We start from the raw sequence: 18368 nt of genomic DNA, 5'->3' as shown, positions 1-18368 counted from the left end.
AGAGAAAAAAATGGCAGTCCGGTTGCAGATTTGTCAATATGGTGAAGTATTTTAGCATTTATCCTGTGTCTTCTGCATTGAACGACATTCTTACTATATCATGGTCTAATTCTTCTGTTAAACGAGTCTGTGGTAATACACAGTCTATCACAGAGAGCCATGCTGAGGCCATTATACTGTGGGCTTGTCTGAAATTAACTCCCCTTCCTGCACTAAGGAAGGCTAGCCTCTCTGATTGTGATGGTGTCCTGGTCTGATCCTAGTAAAACCCCTGCAAGTGAACAAGCTGAGGTCTGGACCTTGGAGTGGTCATCTATAATATATAGCTTCCTGAGGACCCTTCTAGATTCATATGGTTCTGCTCAGGCTTTTAAAAGGCTTTACAACACAAACACAAACACACCTCTCTGCATTAACAACTGAATTTAGCAGGAAGTCAAAGGCCAAAGCAAAAGCAAAACCTAGAGTCACATGTACATAATATTCATTTGTTTATCAGTATATAAAGAGAAACCCACTAAATGAATACACTGTAGGAAAACTAAACTTTGAAGGATCTAAAGAATCAATTATGTGGTATTGGTATGAGCTATCCCAGCATGGACCTTACAGAGAGACAGAGAAAGATGCATAGCATGGAATAATTCATGTTTTTTGTCTAGAGCATGTTTGTCAGTTCTGTCAGTTGCTACTTTTGTAGTCTTTCATATACATTTTTCCTAGAGGATCAGATGTTTTTTCATAGTATCTTAGTTTTTATAACACATTTCATCACCATCACTACAGTTGATCTCCTCCTCAGATCTTAAAGTGTATTTTGTATTCGCACACAGCCTCCCTGTCCAGACGTCCACAAGATCATCAAAAGCCAAGAAAGCCATGCAGCCAAAACAGCAAAACACACCATGCCGTATGCAAAATTTATAACATGGAGGTATAGTGAAATTTTCCTCCCTCCATGACATCCACACATACTCTCTTTCTCTGTGAACCTGCTGTCAGGATAATGGCACTTATGCAGACAAAGTAGGTTAAGGCATTGCCTGTTCTGCTGGAAGACAAAAACAAGTCTGGCTCTAAGCACTCTGCCATAGATTCTTAGACTAAAGTGTGCGTAGTATGTGTGTGTCTCTTTAACGGGGTCGACATGAAGGCCACAACCTCAGGCAATGTCTGTAAATATAATTAGACACTGGTACACTCTTATATTCCCTGTATAACTCCAATCTTTCAACCAGGATCAAATTTAACTTTGCCTCATGCTCTTTGACAGTGTCAGGTTTGTTTTAGCATGCCGCCTAAAACCTATACTTTCTGGACTTCCTAATATCCTTTTTCAGAAAATCAAATACAAGTAAATTATTCTGAAGCTGTTCTGTGCAAAGGAAATAATGGAAAAAAACGAATCAAGGAGACAAGATGAAGCAAAGTGTGGGGGATTATATTTCAGTTCATCAGAAGTTCAACAGAACCATTAAAAAAAAACATCTCTTGGGCATTGACATGGTTGTTAGCATGTGTGTATTTGTGTATATAAAAGTGATCGTAGCTTAGCAGTAAGACAGCAGCTGCCTACCAACCCTTGCCTACAACAAACTGGCACAAAGCAAGGGACTCCATGCCAGGTCAGGGAGTGAAGGTTAGGAAGGGGGAGAGATGGTAGGTAGCTCCCAGGGCCCATCTGGGGAGCTGGGACCAGAGCCTGAGAGCCATGTGGGCTCCCTGGTGATCATGTGTATATAATAACAGGTGGTTCTCTATTAGGTATGGCAGTGATTTAGGCAGGTGTGGATTGTGCATGTAGGAGTAAAAATGTAGTGGCGTCAGTGGTGGACAAGTGAAATTATTGCTGGCAGTGAGTTAAAATTTGGCTCACCATAGAAACTATTTCTCTTGCTTTCCTCATTATTTAGTGCTGTAATAACCAACATGGTGGCAGGCTACATACAGAGAAGAAGAAAAAAGATGCTACGCAGGTGAAACCCAAAAACCTGTGGGGTCATAGTAAAAGCAACAACGTCAGGATTGAGGTCAAGCATTCAGTCACGCACAGACACACAAAACTCTTGTGTTCCAATGAGCAGGGGTGGGAGGCAGCAGGGGTCTGGCTGAGAGACAAGTGTCTGGTCACAGTGACCTACAGAAGGGGTGTCCTCTGGAACACACCTCGCTCTTCATCTCTGGCTTTTCAGGACTAATTCTCTCCCCTTTTTAACTGCACTTCTTGTATTACATCTCATTTCCTACATTTATACAGCATAGAGGATAGGTACAATATGACCACAGACATCCACACAATGATGAAAAGCTTTGTAAATTTGCGAGTCTGTGTGCAGAGAAATGAAGATGCAGAGTATTCTGTGTCGTCCAAAAAAATATTTCCCTCCACTTTTTATGATTTCCTTTTCCACAGTTTTGAAATGGTAATGAAGCTGCTAATATTTGCATAATGTGCCTTTCCTCATCCCTCTTTTTTCCACTTGTCCAGACCCTCTTCTCCTCAAATTGCCATGCTCCTCCTGTTTCTCTCTCTTTTAACATCTCCCCTCTACCAGCCTAAATTCATTGCATTTATTCTATCCTGTTCTCCGTCAAACCGGCTCTCAGGTGCTTAAGTGCTCATAGATTATTGACAACTCTAAATAAAGATAAGATAAGCTGTTCATCCATGATGACAGGAGCTGGCCAACAGGTCTGCCACTTCCTGCGTGAACAGCTCTTCATCCTCTTGTTGACTTGCTTGCCGCCTTTCAGTCTGCTAAGCTTTAATATCAGGACTGTGCAAGACAGAAAAACGGATATGTGCACAAAGCTTTAAGTCTAAAAAACTAAAAAAAAAAAATCTGTCACGTTTCTTGCAGATTACCACAGTGTGCGCCAGGCAGGCACTGATGAAAGCAGCCATAACCAAGGCCTTCTGTAAGATACAAAAACCACTTCTGGTCTAAATTATCTGTCACTTCTGCTCCTTCTCCCACTCTACTCTTCTATTTTTCCATCCTCTTCTCTCAATTTGTCTTCCTCTCTCCTCCTCCTTCCTCATCACTTCTCTCACCTTCCCCTCCCTCCTCCTCACTCCCTGCAGCGTCTGTGCTCTGACAGTTATGTGTGAGTGGAGCGTGGGCTGCTGCTAATTTGTGCAGAGTGGGAGAAAGCTGTTTTGGCTTGTAGAGAAAAAAAAAAGCTTAGTTTAGCCTATATCACAGAATGGATGGACAGACATGCGATGCAAAAACACAGCAAAACACACACACACAAGCGTGCACAGGCTCATTAATAGATGTTTGTTTAGTCTGTGCGTGTTTTCACTCCTTCTCCTAATCTCACACATGCATTCACAGGTACAAACAGATGCTCAATCCTACATTCACATCCAAGGGTGGAAGTGACTCTGAAAGGTGCTGACTTCTGTTCATCTTACAGTACCTCCTCCTGTGCACAATTTAGTCATCCTGATTAATATGCACTCAAATCTGTTTCTGTCTTCCTCATCATCCTTCTCTGTGTGTCATTTTTATACTTCTCTTGCATTAATGATTCACTGATTGACACTCATTTAACTCTTCAAAGCAAACTTTAGAAAAAATGCACAATTACAGACAGGCTTTAAGGTTACCAGCAGCGAGTGCAGCTGCTGCTGTTGGGGTTTGTTTTGAAGTGGACTTCACGGCATACAGTAGAACAAAAAACACACAGAGGAAGTGTCACGGTTGCTCATGCCAGTTAATTAATTCTAACACATCTTATGAATGTGTTAATAGAGCATTGTACAATACTCATTCCAGTAAATTGCTGTTGTCCTTTTTTTGGCAGGCATTTACACATTTTGTTAGGCCTATTCTTAGGGCTGGAACAAACTCTGCATTTTTTAAATGAATTTATTCAGCTTTTCAATCCAACAAATTGACAATGAAAGTACACTGTAACAAGTGGTGCATCAAGATGTCAAACTATTTGTCCAAAGGTTTCCAGCTTTTAACACCTTAAAATGTGCAATGCAATTTGTCCGGTAGGTATGAATTACTGATACAAGTTTCTTAATGATATTGACATTTAAAACCATTTAAAGTGGGAGTTAAAGGCAAGAAACTACTTTAAGACCGTGGTTTTTCCACTGCTGCTTTATTTAAAGAGAAAAAAAAACCTGCAGTACGCATTTCTCTATTTCCAACATCCATTCAAAAACACAGCCACACAACAGTAACTAGAAGAGAACTGGTCCTGTGAGGCGTGTTCTTGATTTTCTTTTTGTATAAACCCATGCAAAAAACAAAAAAACATGCACACTGAAAGTGTGTTAACTCCTTATTCACATGAGACAGCTGTCAGAGGTCCATCTCTGCTTGTTGCTCCTAGCAGACAACCAGAGAATCACTGTACTTTACCAAATAAAGTTCAGATTTACTTCTCCTCAGTACATGCAGTCACCCACACATCTACATTCTTTCTGCTTCTCACTCCCTCTCTCTTTTAGACAGTTAAAATAACCATAGTCAAACACAGGTGTCTTACAAGTTCAAACCAGTAACAGACTGTTGTAGACGATAATAAATATTTAACTTGACTACTGTTTAATTCTAAAACAATGCAATTTGTCTTTGCACACAGTTTTTTGAGTACTGGCAGGTACTGGTCTGCTTCGGGATGAGTGCTCTGTGCCTGCCAACATCTACTGCAAGACTACTAGTTCTTCTTGTCACTGAAGATTGTTCTTTCTCTGTGTGACTGCACATCTGAGCATGCATGCATCAGACACAGCAGAACAGACGGTGCACCAGGAATGAGAGTCTAACATCTAAAACGCCTAAAAGCTTTGCCGTACTAGTATAGATGTGTCTTATTATTTTGCCATTTCACGTGTCACTGCTGCAGGGCAATGAAACAGGCTATTAACAGACCATGGGTCCAGATTTTGGCACCCATATGTGTGACATCACGGCTGCATCAGCATTTCCTCGTGCCACATGGGACAAACATACCGCTTGTGGGCTGATAACGTGCTGATGTGGCGTGATCATCCCACGCTGTTGTCAACACGAACATGAAGTTCAAACAAAATGTGTCCGTCTCACATGCACCTACACGTAAATGCATGTGCGCTGACATATTGGAGCAAACTCGAAATCTCGGAGTCGGTCTCTGAATAACACATTGTCATGAACTAAAAACGACTCCGACGTCAGCTGGTGGACATTATTACATGCTTGGGGACTAAATAATAAGTTCCTTCATGAATAAACAGGGAGACAGAGGTAATCTTAAGCCATATATTAGCCAGCAAAGGCCACAGTGATATCACCAAATCCCCAGCACTGATCTTCTGTAATCACACATGAGAAAACCCACAGACATGACCAATCACTCCACTCTCAGTGAGTGATCTTCTGATTGCTATGAATAAATACATATTTACATTTTTCATCAAATTAACTTTTGTGCCAAGCATAATTCAGCTACTTTTAGCTAGTCTGTTATCATGATACTTAAATAGTGTCATTTATAACAGAAAGCCTGAAATGCAAATTACACACATAGACACACAAATACAACAAGACCTACCAAAATGGTTGTGCGCAGTTGGTTTGAGAAGCTCCAGAGGCTGATCTTTGCCGGTCAAGCCACCTGTCAGAGAGTGGAAAAGGTTGTGATGAGAAATATGCCAACAATAGTAGCCAGATGTCTTCAACTGAATTAAGTTAAATAGGATTCATTGCATCTAAATTGGCTAACCTACATTCTAGTGAATATTTACACTTGAATTAGGATGCTAATGAAATTAAATCTGAAGGAAAATAGAAGAAAAAGTGAACTGTAAAAACTCCTGAAAAGATTTTCAGACTGCAGGCTTTGTTGGTTACTAATGTGACTTCTGTATGTGCTTACAAATTACAGATCCAATACAGTAATTGATTAGTTTTTCATAGATATATTAATGCCAACAATGCCCTTGAGCTGAGAAATTCAACTTGGTTAATCTTGTTTCCAAGATTGTTAAAGTGACTTAAACAAACTCACGCAACTGTCTTCAACATTTCATCCATTACCAGTCTGTGTTGTCTATATAAAAGTAAACTCACCCTCACCCTAGTATGATTTAAAGAAACATATCTAACTATATAGCTGTGTGGGTTTGACACGTCCCACACAACTTTTTTTTACTAGTATGTGGATCATACATGTAACAGTGAAAATGAGGGAGTGCTGGCATTCAGCTTCAACTCCACTGCACGCATTATAACATCAGGTTACACCGTAAAGATCAGCCATCCCCACTTTAAGGTACACACACTAGCATAAGATGCATTTTTACATTTCATTTAGTCACATGTATTTGCAGTCAATGACCTGACTACACCCACATTTATCAGTAGACACAATAGCTGTGGGTGGACTGCAGCCCCTGTAGCTATTAGTGACTTTATGCTCTCTGGTGAGCAGATCACAAGATCAGTCGAACAGACATCAAGTGACAATCACCCTGTGTGGTCATGAAATCATTTTCCTTGCTTGATTTTATGACTATGCAGAAATACTCTTAAACCTGAAGGCTTCTACTTTATACAGTCACTTTTTATTTTAATTCCAAAGTGATGATGTGCAGCTGATACAACAAAAAAAACATACTTTCTGACAGCATTGGACACACAAAGCATGCTATAATTAGCCTATTGGGGTGATAGGAGCCAACTAATTTTCAGTGTTTCCAAGGTTACCATCATGAGGAAATTTTAGCTTTTTTGGTGACACTGGCAGCACGCGGACTGTCTTCTGCTTACTTACTCTCTGTCCTGTGTCTTTTTTTGGAAGTTTCTGTATCACCACACAAACTTGTAGACACAAATCTGCTCCAAGTAGCACACAGCTGAGATAATAATAATAAAGTTTATAATAATCACTCAGCCTACATTTTTGTTATTATTATTATTATTTTAAGACTGGCACCTGGTAATGATGGCTGCATAATCTTTTGCCATTTAAGCAATTGTTACCACTTACAGAATTCAAGTTACATATGTCTAACCTCAGTGAGTGTCGCACAGCAGCAGGCTGTCTACATTCAGGTTAAAATGAGTGCTAGACGAAACAAATGTTGCCTAAAACCGACCATTTCAAGCTGAAAAGCAAACAGCATCACCATCATTCTTGAATCATTTGAGGCAGATGTGAGGAAACGGTTAGAGAAAGGAAAATGTGAAAGGAGACCATGTGCTGTGTCACACATGAACAAGCAGCAGCACATGACATACCCGCAACTACTATGGATTTTGTTTTTCTGGGTTGCTAGGCACTATTTTCAGCCCGGGCAGACTGCTCCATGATTAATACATGATGGAGGGAGGGGCTGAATTAAATATTCATATGGTACACACAAACACACACACAGCAAATGCATTTCTTGAATTTCATATTCTGGGTAAAGAATGCCTGATTCCTCTGTATCTTTACTCAATATAAGATACAAACAAGCACAAAACTGTGCATCGGAAGTGTATAAGAAGCGCAAAAGAAGAGCTGAGTTTTAGAAAGAAGAAGAGGAGAAGAGAAGAGAAGAACTAACAGAGCTTTATAAGAAAGCTGGATACAGTAAGTATGTGCATGTCAGTGGGGTGGCAGTGGCAGATGGCAGAAAGATGACACCAGAGCTTGATAGGCAAGAGACAGGCCAAGCACACTCAAGCACACACAAAGAAAGAGTTGAAAGTGGGAATGAGTGTCAGAGGGAAGATGCATTCCCTCTGTTGCACTAATAGCCATCACCTCCCTGTAGTTTTTATTTATGTATTTATTTTTTTGCTGAATGGTCTCACCAAAAGTTTATGCATGTCTTGTGACATGATAAACGCAAAGAAAGGGATAATAGTTTAAGATGGGATCAATGTAGATGTATACTGTACATGTGAGGGTGTAAACAGAGATCATACGAATACACAGAAAGGGTGTACATATATTTGTAAACCATGGAAACCAGGCAGCTGTATAGGCTGTTGACTATGACCTCTGACGCTTGAGGAGGAAGAGAGGTCAAGCGCTCTCTGCCTTAACACACAGTGACGAGAAAAGACTGCCATGGCAACCACAACAAATAGATAAACTAGAAAAGCATTTCCTGAAGAAAATGCAAGTTTGATTGCCGCAGCTGAAGCATTGCTTTGAACGCTGATGTGAACGATTGCTCTGAATTGCTGGAGAATCTGCAATCTGAACTTAATTTGCTGAAACACAGTTAAGAATTTAGAAAGATGAAGCTCTTATCTGGAAAAGTAGAAAATGTTTTAATATTATGAAGATATGAAAGAGAAACAGCTGAAGACAAGAACAGTATGAAGTCACAACCTTAAAGAATAGCCTGTGAATATACCATATGAAAGGTCTGAGGGTGGAATAATACCATAAGACTATAAGAAGCTCAGGCTGTGTGATTTGAATGTGGAAAAGTAGTATACAGCTGAAGGATGATCAATATGACAGATATAATGCTTAAAGTCTGATAAAGACTACAAATATGGCCGCTTTGTATGCTTCTAGTGTGTCAGCATGTCACCATGGTAACAGCCCTGCCTGCCTGCCTGCCTGCCTGCATCCATGGCAACCGGAATGTTTATCAGCTGCCCCTAACTGCAGCTCTCTTTCCCCCTCCTAATGCATTTCCTATGTAAAACCACCCTCCGAACAACGTCTCATATTCTCCAAACCGAAGACTTTAGACGAAAAATAAGAACACCGTCAGAATCCCAAGAAGTTGCTCTACAACTGGTACGATTTTTATGTCTGGGATGTCGAAGATGTAGAGATGGCGGCGAGTTAGAAAATATGGCAGCTCTGCTTCTCTGTTTTTGGTTTTACATTATGTCTTAATGGAGGAATGACCGGCACTCTCCCCGAACAGCTCGATCTACAGGCAAAACTGTTTGGTGTTGAGTTTTAAGACCGACACCAACAGAACCCAGACCATTTTTCCTTCGAACTGGTGGCCAAATTATCCCTGTCAGACAAAAGGTGCAGACGTGACAGCAGGATAGAAACGCAGAAACTGGTTTAATTTTTTTCCCTCCCGCACTCTGAGCGATGACTCACCCACTCTAGCTCCCAACATTCCACGCAATACACACTAATGTTAAACTCAGAAGAGACCTCAAAAACCACTTCATCTTTAATCCCCTGTCATTTGAAGACGGAGCTGAACTTCCAAATTCTGAATACAACTTTTGAAGACCAAGACGTTGGAAGTATTTTAAGCCTCGAATGGTTTCTCTAACTTAATATTTGTAGGAGCAGTAGCATTTTGCAAAATGCATGGTTTGAAGGGCTCTCCCATTGACTCCAATGTTAATTTGAGGGTGGAAAATGTTTAATATTTTTAATATTATAATATTTGTAATTATTATTGAAGGTTTCCGGGAATGTCCTGCATGAGCTGAATCTTTTGATGTTTGAATGGTTTGAATCGGCCCATGCATTCTGAAGATATGCTGAGCCAAAAAACGTACGGAAGAATAATAATAACTAGAAAAGCATTTCCTGAAGAAAATGCAAGTTTGATTGCCGCAGCTGAAGCATTGCTTTGAACGCTGATGTGAACGATTGCTCTGAATTGCTGGAGAATCTGCAATCTGAACTTAATTTGCTGAAACACAGTTAAGAATTTAGAAAGATGAAGCTCTTATCTGGAAAAGTAGAAAATGTTTTAATATTATGAAGATATGAAAGAGAAACAGCTGAAGACAAGAACAGTATGAAGTCACGACCTTAAAGAATAGCCTGTGAATATACCATATGAAAGGTCTGAGGGTGGAATAATACCATAAGACTATAAGAAGCTCAGGCTGTGTGATTTGAATGTGGAAAAGTAGTATACAGCTGAAGGATGATCAATATGACAGATATAATGCTTAAAGTCTGATAAAGACTACAAATATGGCCGCTTTGTATGCTTCTAGTGTGTCAACATGTCACCATGGTAACAGCCCTGCCTGCCTGCCTGCCTGCCTGCATCCATGGCAACCGGAATGTTTATCAGCTGCCCCTAACTGCAGCTCTCTTTCCCCCTCCTAATGCATTTCCTATGTAAAACCACCCTCCGAACAACGTCTCATATTCTCCAAACCGAAGACTTTAGACAAAAAATAAGAACACCGTCAGAATCCCAAGAAGTTGCTCTACAACTGGTACGATTTTTATGTCTGGGATGTCGAAGATGTGGAGATGGCGGCGAGTTAGAAAATATGGCAGCTCTGCTTCTCTGTTTTTGGTTTTACATTATGTCTTAATGGAGGAATGACCGGCACTCTCCCCGAACAGCTCGATCTACAGGCAAAACTGTTTGGTGTTGAGTTTTAAGACCGACACCAACAGAACCCAGACCATTTTTCCTTCGAACTGGTGGCCAAATTATCCCTGTCAGATAAAAGGTGCAGACGTGACAGCAGGATAGAAACGCAGAAACTGGTTTAATTTTTTTCCCTCCCGCACTCTGAGCGATGACTCACCCACTCTAGCTCCCAACATTCCACGCAATACACACTAATGTTAAACTCAGAAGAGACCTCAAAAACCACTTCATCTTTAATCCCCTGTCATTTGAAGACGGAGCTGAACTTCCAAATTCTGAATACAACTTTTGAAGACCAAGACATTGGAAGTATTTTAAGCCTCGAATGGTTTCTCTAACTTAATATTTGTAGGAGCAGTAGCATTTTGCAAAATGCATGGTTTGAAGGGCTCTCCCATTGACTCCAATGTTAATTTGAGGGTGGAAAATGTTTAATATTTTTAATATTATAATATTTGTAATTATTATTGAAGGTTTCCGGGAATGTCCTGCATGAGCTGAATCTTTTGATGTTTGAATGGTTTGAATCGGCCCATGCATTCTGAAGATATGCTGAGCCAAAAAACGTACGGAAGAATAATAAGAATAACTAGAAAAGCATTTCCTGAAGAAAATGCAAGTTTGATTGCCGCAGCTGAAGCATTGCTTTGAATGCTGATGTGAACGATTGCTCTGAATTGCTGGAGAAACTCCAATCTGAACTTAATTTGCTGAAACACAGTTAAGAATTTAGAAAGATGAAGCTCTTATCTGGAAAAGTAGAAAATGTTTTAATATTATGAAGATATGAAAGAGAAACAGCTGAAGACAAGAACAGTATGAAGTCACGACCTGAAAGAATAGCCTGTGAATATACCATATGAAAGGTCTGAGGGTGGAATAATACCATAAGACTATAAGAAGCTCAGGCTGTGTGATTTGAATGTGGAAAGGTAGTATACAGCTGAAGGATGATCAATGTGACAGATATAATGCTTAAAGTCTGATAAAGACTACAAATATGGCTGCTTTGTATGCTTCTAGTGAGTGAGTCTGTCACCATGGTAACGGCCCTGCCTGCCTGCCTGCCTGCCTGCATCCATGGCAACCGGAATGTTTATGAGCTGCCCCTAACTGCAGCTCTCTTTCCCCCTCCTAATGCATTTCCTATGTAAAACCACCCTCCGAACAACGTCTCATATTCTCCAAACCGAAGACTTTAGACAAAAAATAAGAACACCGTCAGAATCCCAAGAAGTTGCTCTACAACTGGTACGATTTTTATGTCTGGGATGTCGAAGATGTGGAGATGGCGGCGAGTTAGAAAATATGGCAGCTCTGCTTCTCTGTTTTTGGTTTTACATTATGTCTTAATGGAGGAATGACCGGCACTCTCCCCGAACAGCTCGATCTACAGGCAAAACTGTTTGGTGTTGAGTTTTAAGACCGACACCAACAGAACCCAGACCATTTTTCCTTCGAACTGGTGGCCAAATTATCCCTGTCAGATAAAAGGTGCAGACGTGACAGCAGGATAGAAACGCAGAAACTGGTTTAATTTTTTTCCCTCCCGCACTCTGAGCGATGACTCACCCACTCTAGCTCCCAACATTCCACGCAATACACACTAATGTTAAACTCAGAAGAGACCTCAAAAACCACTTCATCTTTAATCCCCTGGCATTTGAAGACGGAGCTGAACTTCCAAATTCTGAATACAACTTTTGAAGACCAAGACGTTGGAAGTATTTTAAGCCTCGAATGGTTTCTCTAACTTAATATTTGTAGGAGCAGTAGCATTTTGCAAAATGCATGGTTTGAAGGGCTCTCCCATTGACTCCAATGTTAATTTGAGGGTGGAAAATGTTAAATATTTTTAATATTATAATATTTGTAATTATTATTGAAGGTTTCCGGGAATGTCCTTAATGAGCTGAATCTTTTGATGTTTGAATGGTTTGAATCGGCCCATGCATTCTGAAGATATGCTGAGCCAAAAAACGTACGGAAGAATAATAATAATAATAAAGACGTAGAAGAACAAGAGTTTGATTGCCATGGCAATCAAACTAATAAAGACGTAGAAGAACAAGAGTTTGATTGCCATGGCAATCAAACTAACAAAGAGAGACACACGTGTACAGATGAAGAAGAGTTCTGTAACCTGCATCAAGAAAATGAAGAAACCAGATTTCTCATGCAAAATCTGATTTGCTGGCATTGTCCATTTTATAATTGTAAAGTTGAATATCTTTAGATTTGCATGGATCATCTGACAAAAACTGCCAACATGTGGACATTGCCTGTGGAAAACTATTTAACTGTGGCATTAGTCACCAAGAATAAGAGTCAATCCAAGAAACCACCAGTACATGTGTTGACTGTTAAACCCCTGGACTTTTACAGTTCAAAGTACTACAACCACCACTAATAAGTGCAAAAAAATGAAATTAGTCAATCAACATCTGGATCAGGCACACACGTTGTTCTCTGGCTAATCTGTTCTAATGATGCACAGCTTGCACACATACACCCACCTTAAATAAATATTATTTTCACCAATTTATTATTATTTTTCGGTGATGTATTATAACTTTTATGTAAGCATAAGGATATGTGCTATTTGTTTGGAGTGCACTGATGCCACAAGCAAACAGCTGTGGCTCATTCCTCCTACTGTGGACACTGTGCTGCAGTGCAGTCAGACTGTTTGTTTTATTGGCCCTCCTGTGTGACATTGGGGAATAATTGATCTTCTGCATCTTAAAATAGTTATATTTTTACTGAATAAGGCAAATTGATTATATTTTACTTGGGGAAAATAGGCTGAAGTATCTTCACGTGCCTCTCCAACTGCCTGGATCAATTCTGGTCAACTCACAGAGTTATGAACAGTGTGCCTATATGTGCATTTGTCTGCAAAGCACTCATCCCTTTTTAACTAGGTGTATTGTTCTTTTTTTTGCCGCTGTTGTCTCACAGTTTTATTGAATAGTTGTCCTTTCTACAGTGCAACTATTATCTGCAGCTGTGGCGGTAACAAGAGATAAAGTTCAAGAGAGATGAGGCATAGAGGTTCACTACCACTTAGAGCTCATTCTGGTTTCCAAGCTTTCATTCTCCTGCAGATTGTCTAAATGGAAAGAGTGGCACTTTAAATGGCACAGTTTAATCAAACCATAACAAGAGGTATTTCGGAATGCTTTTATTTCATGTGACACATTTTGTGCTGCCAATTTCTTACTAAGACTGAGAAGACATGCTGTGTTGTGCCTCATGATCTGCACTATGTAGATGCATGTAATGCCCTGCAGGGATTTAATGCTTTGTGTACACCGGAGTTACAATGCCATGTGATAATGTGTTGACCTGTGCGACCTGTGCCATATGCACGCCTCTCAGGAAAGTTGCAGCATGCTCCCCTGTGACATGTAGGAATGGCCATTACAAAATAAGCTGCAGAAAAAAATACATGTGCCTCCGAGCACAGGCAGGAAGGTGATTTGCTCTTTTTCCATGTGTCATATCCCATTTCTAAAAGCTAGAAGTGTCGACAGACTTCCGTGTGGATAGACATACGTGAGCACCACATGGAAAAGGAAGAGTAAGAGTGCCAAGTTACCGATGCCTGGCAGAACGACAACTTGGCTCCGAGTCTAGCAGGAAGCAGGAGTGCCTGCTTCAGTGAATACACACCCGGTGTACAGTGCTGAGGAGAACCCCTCTATAATGTGAGAAAAGAGAGAATCCATGACGCATTCATAAAAATGTGCTTATAGACAAAATCATACAGGGTGGTTGAATGTGTACACAACAACACGCCTATCCACCTTGACTCCTACTGCGCCGAGTCAGGCTGTTCTGTGCCACCTTTACCTCCACCTGAGCAGCATTCATCACCACAGTGTGCCAAGCCAAGCCAACCTGTCTGGTCCACTACATCTCAGTCTGGTGTATTCTGAGCCCTTGATATCAGCGTCAGAGCTCTGCCACCCTCCACTCTGCCAACTATGCCATCCTGTCTGCTGAGGCTCCACCAAAATTGCCCTTCTGCTACAACCAAACTCTGAGCCAGTCTGAGAGCGTGCCAACAACGCCAACCTGTCACCGCCACTCTAAACCACAAGATAATCTGCTGGGTAGCCAACATATGAGGCGATTCTTTCCAAAAAGAGATATCCATCATGTGACTGAAAAAAAAAACTTTTTTGCAAGATTGATTTGCTATTACTGTAAATGGTCTGATCAAAAAAAGAAAAGAGTTTTTGAAACAATGTGTCAGTACAACAATGAAATCATAGTTCTTTCTTCTCTACTATATCAGACAAAAGTGGCTATAAATTAATGCAAGCATATATAATAACTTCATTTTTATTGTTCATATCTTCTCCTACATTCCTCTTTACACAGGAAAATGCAGAGTCCCATGTCTGCAGTTTGAGTGAAAAGCGAGCAAATGTGGAGGTTTTTTGACTCCGTCTATGCGCGGCACTGAACCATGAATAACTTCTCACCACTGCATTGCTTTAAAACCACTTGTTGGTGTTGCGGCTGTGTTTACCAACTACACAGCACTTCCTCTGGGCATTTTAAACCCTAAGAGACAAACCACAGACTTTGATTTTATTTTTTTACTGCTGGACCTATATAATGTGTAAAAGAGTGTAATGTCAATATAACATACTGATATTTTTGTATAGCAAAGTAAAAAGTCTTTCTGCTATTGTTGAAGCCCCATTATTGACTTGTGATCTGTATAGGCTGCACCCCACCTCTTGCCAAGTATCAGTGGGGTAGTTTCCAGCCTCCCTGTGACTGTGAGGATAATTGGGTATAAACTAAAGCTGGATCCATACTCCGCGAGACAAAGAGCGGAGAACGCGCTCCACGGGTGGTAAGAGATACAAAAAAAAGGTCTTTTCCGCACTGAGGTACCATACTCCGCGAGACGCGTGTGTGCAGAACTCCTCATACGGCCCGCCCACTAAACTATAAGGAAAGACTTTACTGAGTTTTTTTACACACCACAAGGACTTGTGCCATGGCAAGAGGGCATTATACAGAGAGGGTGCCTGCAACAGCGTGAGATGTCCGGCGATGAGTTGTGAAAATGCGACATTAAAAGTAACAATAGCAAAGATTCAGTGTTTGTGCCTTTATGACCACATTTGCACATCTACTGTGTTCCAATGTGCCTGCGATACTTCAAACTGTCCGGTGATGAGCTGTGAAGATGCGACAGTAAAAGTAACAATAGCAAAGATATACAGACATTGTTAACGAGCCTGTTATGCCCGGGTATGTAGGAGTATATAGAATGGTAATAACAGTCACCATCTGGTATGTGTGAATGGCTGTCTGGAGTTATTGGTGACAAATCACCCTGACTTGCCTTTCTTTCTTTCTTTTATTGCTCATCATGCAAAACCAGTATGGTCTTATCTAAATCTGTTGAATCAGCGCTGTTTATACACCTACCTATATACCTGGAGAGGCTCTTGCGCTTCTCCACTTTCATCACGCCCACAATAAATTCCGACCAATCGCAGCATGGTTGCCGCACAGCCTTGAAAGACAAAGTTCGGCCCGGACCCTGTGCACAGGAGTGCGGATCAGCGGGCGGTCAGAGACAAAAAATGACGTCATTTTGTGGGCGTAACGTCTGCAGGGGGGGAAAATGTCTTTGTCTCGCGGAGTATGGATCCAGCTTTATGGATAGATAATGCATGTCACATCAGAGGCATAAAGAATTTACTGCTTAGACAATTAAGAGAAGTGTCCAAAGCATCAACTAAACTTGCATTTAAAATACAGTAAGTCCTCTTATGGCCCAGATGCCTCTAATCTGTCACAATTCATCAACTGGGATAATTATGCAGTGCATTCATTGCTATCAAGTTAATGTTACAGTTTAGATTTTACATCAGATGGTCTGGTCCTCAAATCATATCTCTCACTGTGCCTCTTTCATGCACACACAATTACTATGCACAAACAGAGGCCATGTGGTCTGGCAGCAGGCAGGCAACACAGAGTAGGTCCATGGGGAGACAGGAGATCCCTGTGACACATAAGACGGGCGCTGCCTGTGTGTGTTTGTGAAAGGCCTGAGAGTGTACTAAGGAAACAGAGACATCTGTACAGCAGTGGAGGGGTCACTGGGAAAAGAGAAGGCCCTTTCTGTTTGTAACAGCGCTACACATGTGCACATCACATGGAAGATTCCACTTCCTTGTTACACAATAGGTCACAAATATTGTAGCTTATACAGCTGTATGCAAAAGACTGGACGCACCTGGTAAATTATAGTAAGCAAGAAGGCACAGCATAAAAACATGTTAATGAACTTTCAGATACACACAGTACACACCACTCGAGCATAGTGTAGCTTCATGTTGCTGTGTACTGTGTTTACACGGAACCTTGCAAAGTTTGAGTCTAAGGTTGTGGTAATCTAACACTGATTACCACAACCTGCATTACGCCTTTCTAGTTTAGTTTAAACTATGTGAACCTTGAGAATCAAGAATCAATAACAAGAATCTTTATTGTCACCATGCAAGGCACAATGAAATTTTGTTCAGCAGCACAGTTGGACACATAATGACACATAATAAAAGAGAGCCATTGAGGATGCTAGGTGTAAATATTAGAAATTTCAAGGAACATTTCTATCATATATAGCAAACAAAATAGACTAGACACCTCCTGCTATGCTGCATGTAGCACATAATTATTACACAATGTGAACATTATCCAGGTATTTACCCTAATTAATCACATAACACAAACTGACTCACTCCTGACTCTTGATTTCTTACCTGATTCTGTTACTTCACCTTGCAGAGAAAGCACTGGTAAGAGTGACAATAATTGGACGTGACAAGCTATAGCTACAACACCAGCAGGCTGTGAACAGCTCGGGTTAATTACACCTTTGGTACCTTGGAGTCAGTTTTAACAAGAAGTGTATTCACTAAGTTGCCTGGAATATGGGCGTGATACTCTACATGTCCAGTCATGCTAGACCGTGTTAATTGTGTATGTTGTTGAGGCCTGTGATTAATTTGCATCTCTCCCTCTCTCTATATATGTGTGTGCATTTGTGTCTGTGCAGGCAATGCCTATCCTTCCTTACTGTTATGTAACTATAGGGCCAAATCAAGCAGATACACAGTCCTGACAGTAAGCTGCAAAGTGGGAGTAAGCATTCATAACATCAATTCTGAGGAACACATCCTAGTTTTTATCTAATCTAAAGTTTGGTGCCATTTATGCAGGTACTGAAAATGACTGTGTCCATGAGTCCTCCACATAGAAATGATTGCTTCCGCATCTAAGACTTATTCATACAGTAAAATTCAATAAAGCAAGCTGGAAAATAGGCTTAAAATCTCATTAGAGTTGTTACCAAGAAATCCTTCTCTGTAACTTTCCACTGCAATGCAACCACACTTATATTAAATGGACACTGTTCACTGTTAATTATGTAAAAAGATTAACCAATAAATTCGCTTTGTCAGACAAAAACCCATCCAGCAGAGTCCATTCTCCTAAATAAAACTAATAAAATATTTTTTTTATATTTTAATTTGAACATTTAACTTGTGGGTTTGTTGCAGAAATTAATATATTCACCTGTCCAATAATAGTGATCCTGAACATGAATTTAACAGACCAAGAGAGCACTTTGAGAAAGACTGAAATATTGTGATGAAGCAAAGCACACTCACTTATGAGGGACTTGAAGTAGCAGCTAATCAGTGTCAGTGATCCCACTGTCCCAAAGTATCAGGTGCTAATGGCAGGAGCGTTAGGTTAAAGGTGGGATCAGGGGTGAGGTTGACACACTTCAAATCCTCCAAGAATAGTGTGTGTGTGTGTGTGTGTGTGTGTGTGTGTGTGTGTGCGCATTGGCCTGTGAAGTGGCAAGACCAAAAGAAATGTCAGAAGCATCAAGAGGCCCTGACTGCTGCTTATACAGAGTGGATAGAAAGAAATATTTTTGATGTCGGCAATAAAACATGTTTACACATTATCTTGATATGTAGCTAAATTA

At 40.5% G+C, this 18368-nt stretch overlaps 1 protein-coding gene across 3 annotated transcripts in view; it reads right to left on the bottom strand.

Moving 5' to 3' along the window:
- The window catches only part of hdac4 (histone deacetylase 4), a 92715-nt gene that overhangs the window by 50499 nt on the left and 23848 nt on the right, over positions 1-18368 (bottom strand). For all 3 annotated transcript variants that reach the window (XM_028433782.1, XM_028433781.1, XM_028433783.1), the window contains one exon: positions 5560-5622. In XM_028433782.1, the coding sequence (XP_028289583.1) occupies positions 5560-5622 (63 nt within the window). The remainder of the gene's footprint in view (positions 1-5559; positions 5623-18368) is intronic.

The sequence above is a fragment of the Parambassis ranga genome, chromosome 21 (genome assembly GCF_900634625.1).
Source record: "Parambassis ranga chromosome 21, fParRan2.1, whole genome shotgun sequence".
NCBI lineage: Eukaryota > Metazoa > Chordata > Actinopteri > Ambassidae > Parambassis > Parambassis ranga.
The sequence above is the reverse complement of the archived record's forward strand: the minus strand, read 5'-3'. Positions and strand labels throughout refer to the sequence as shown.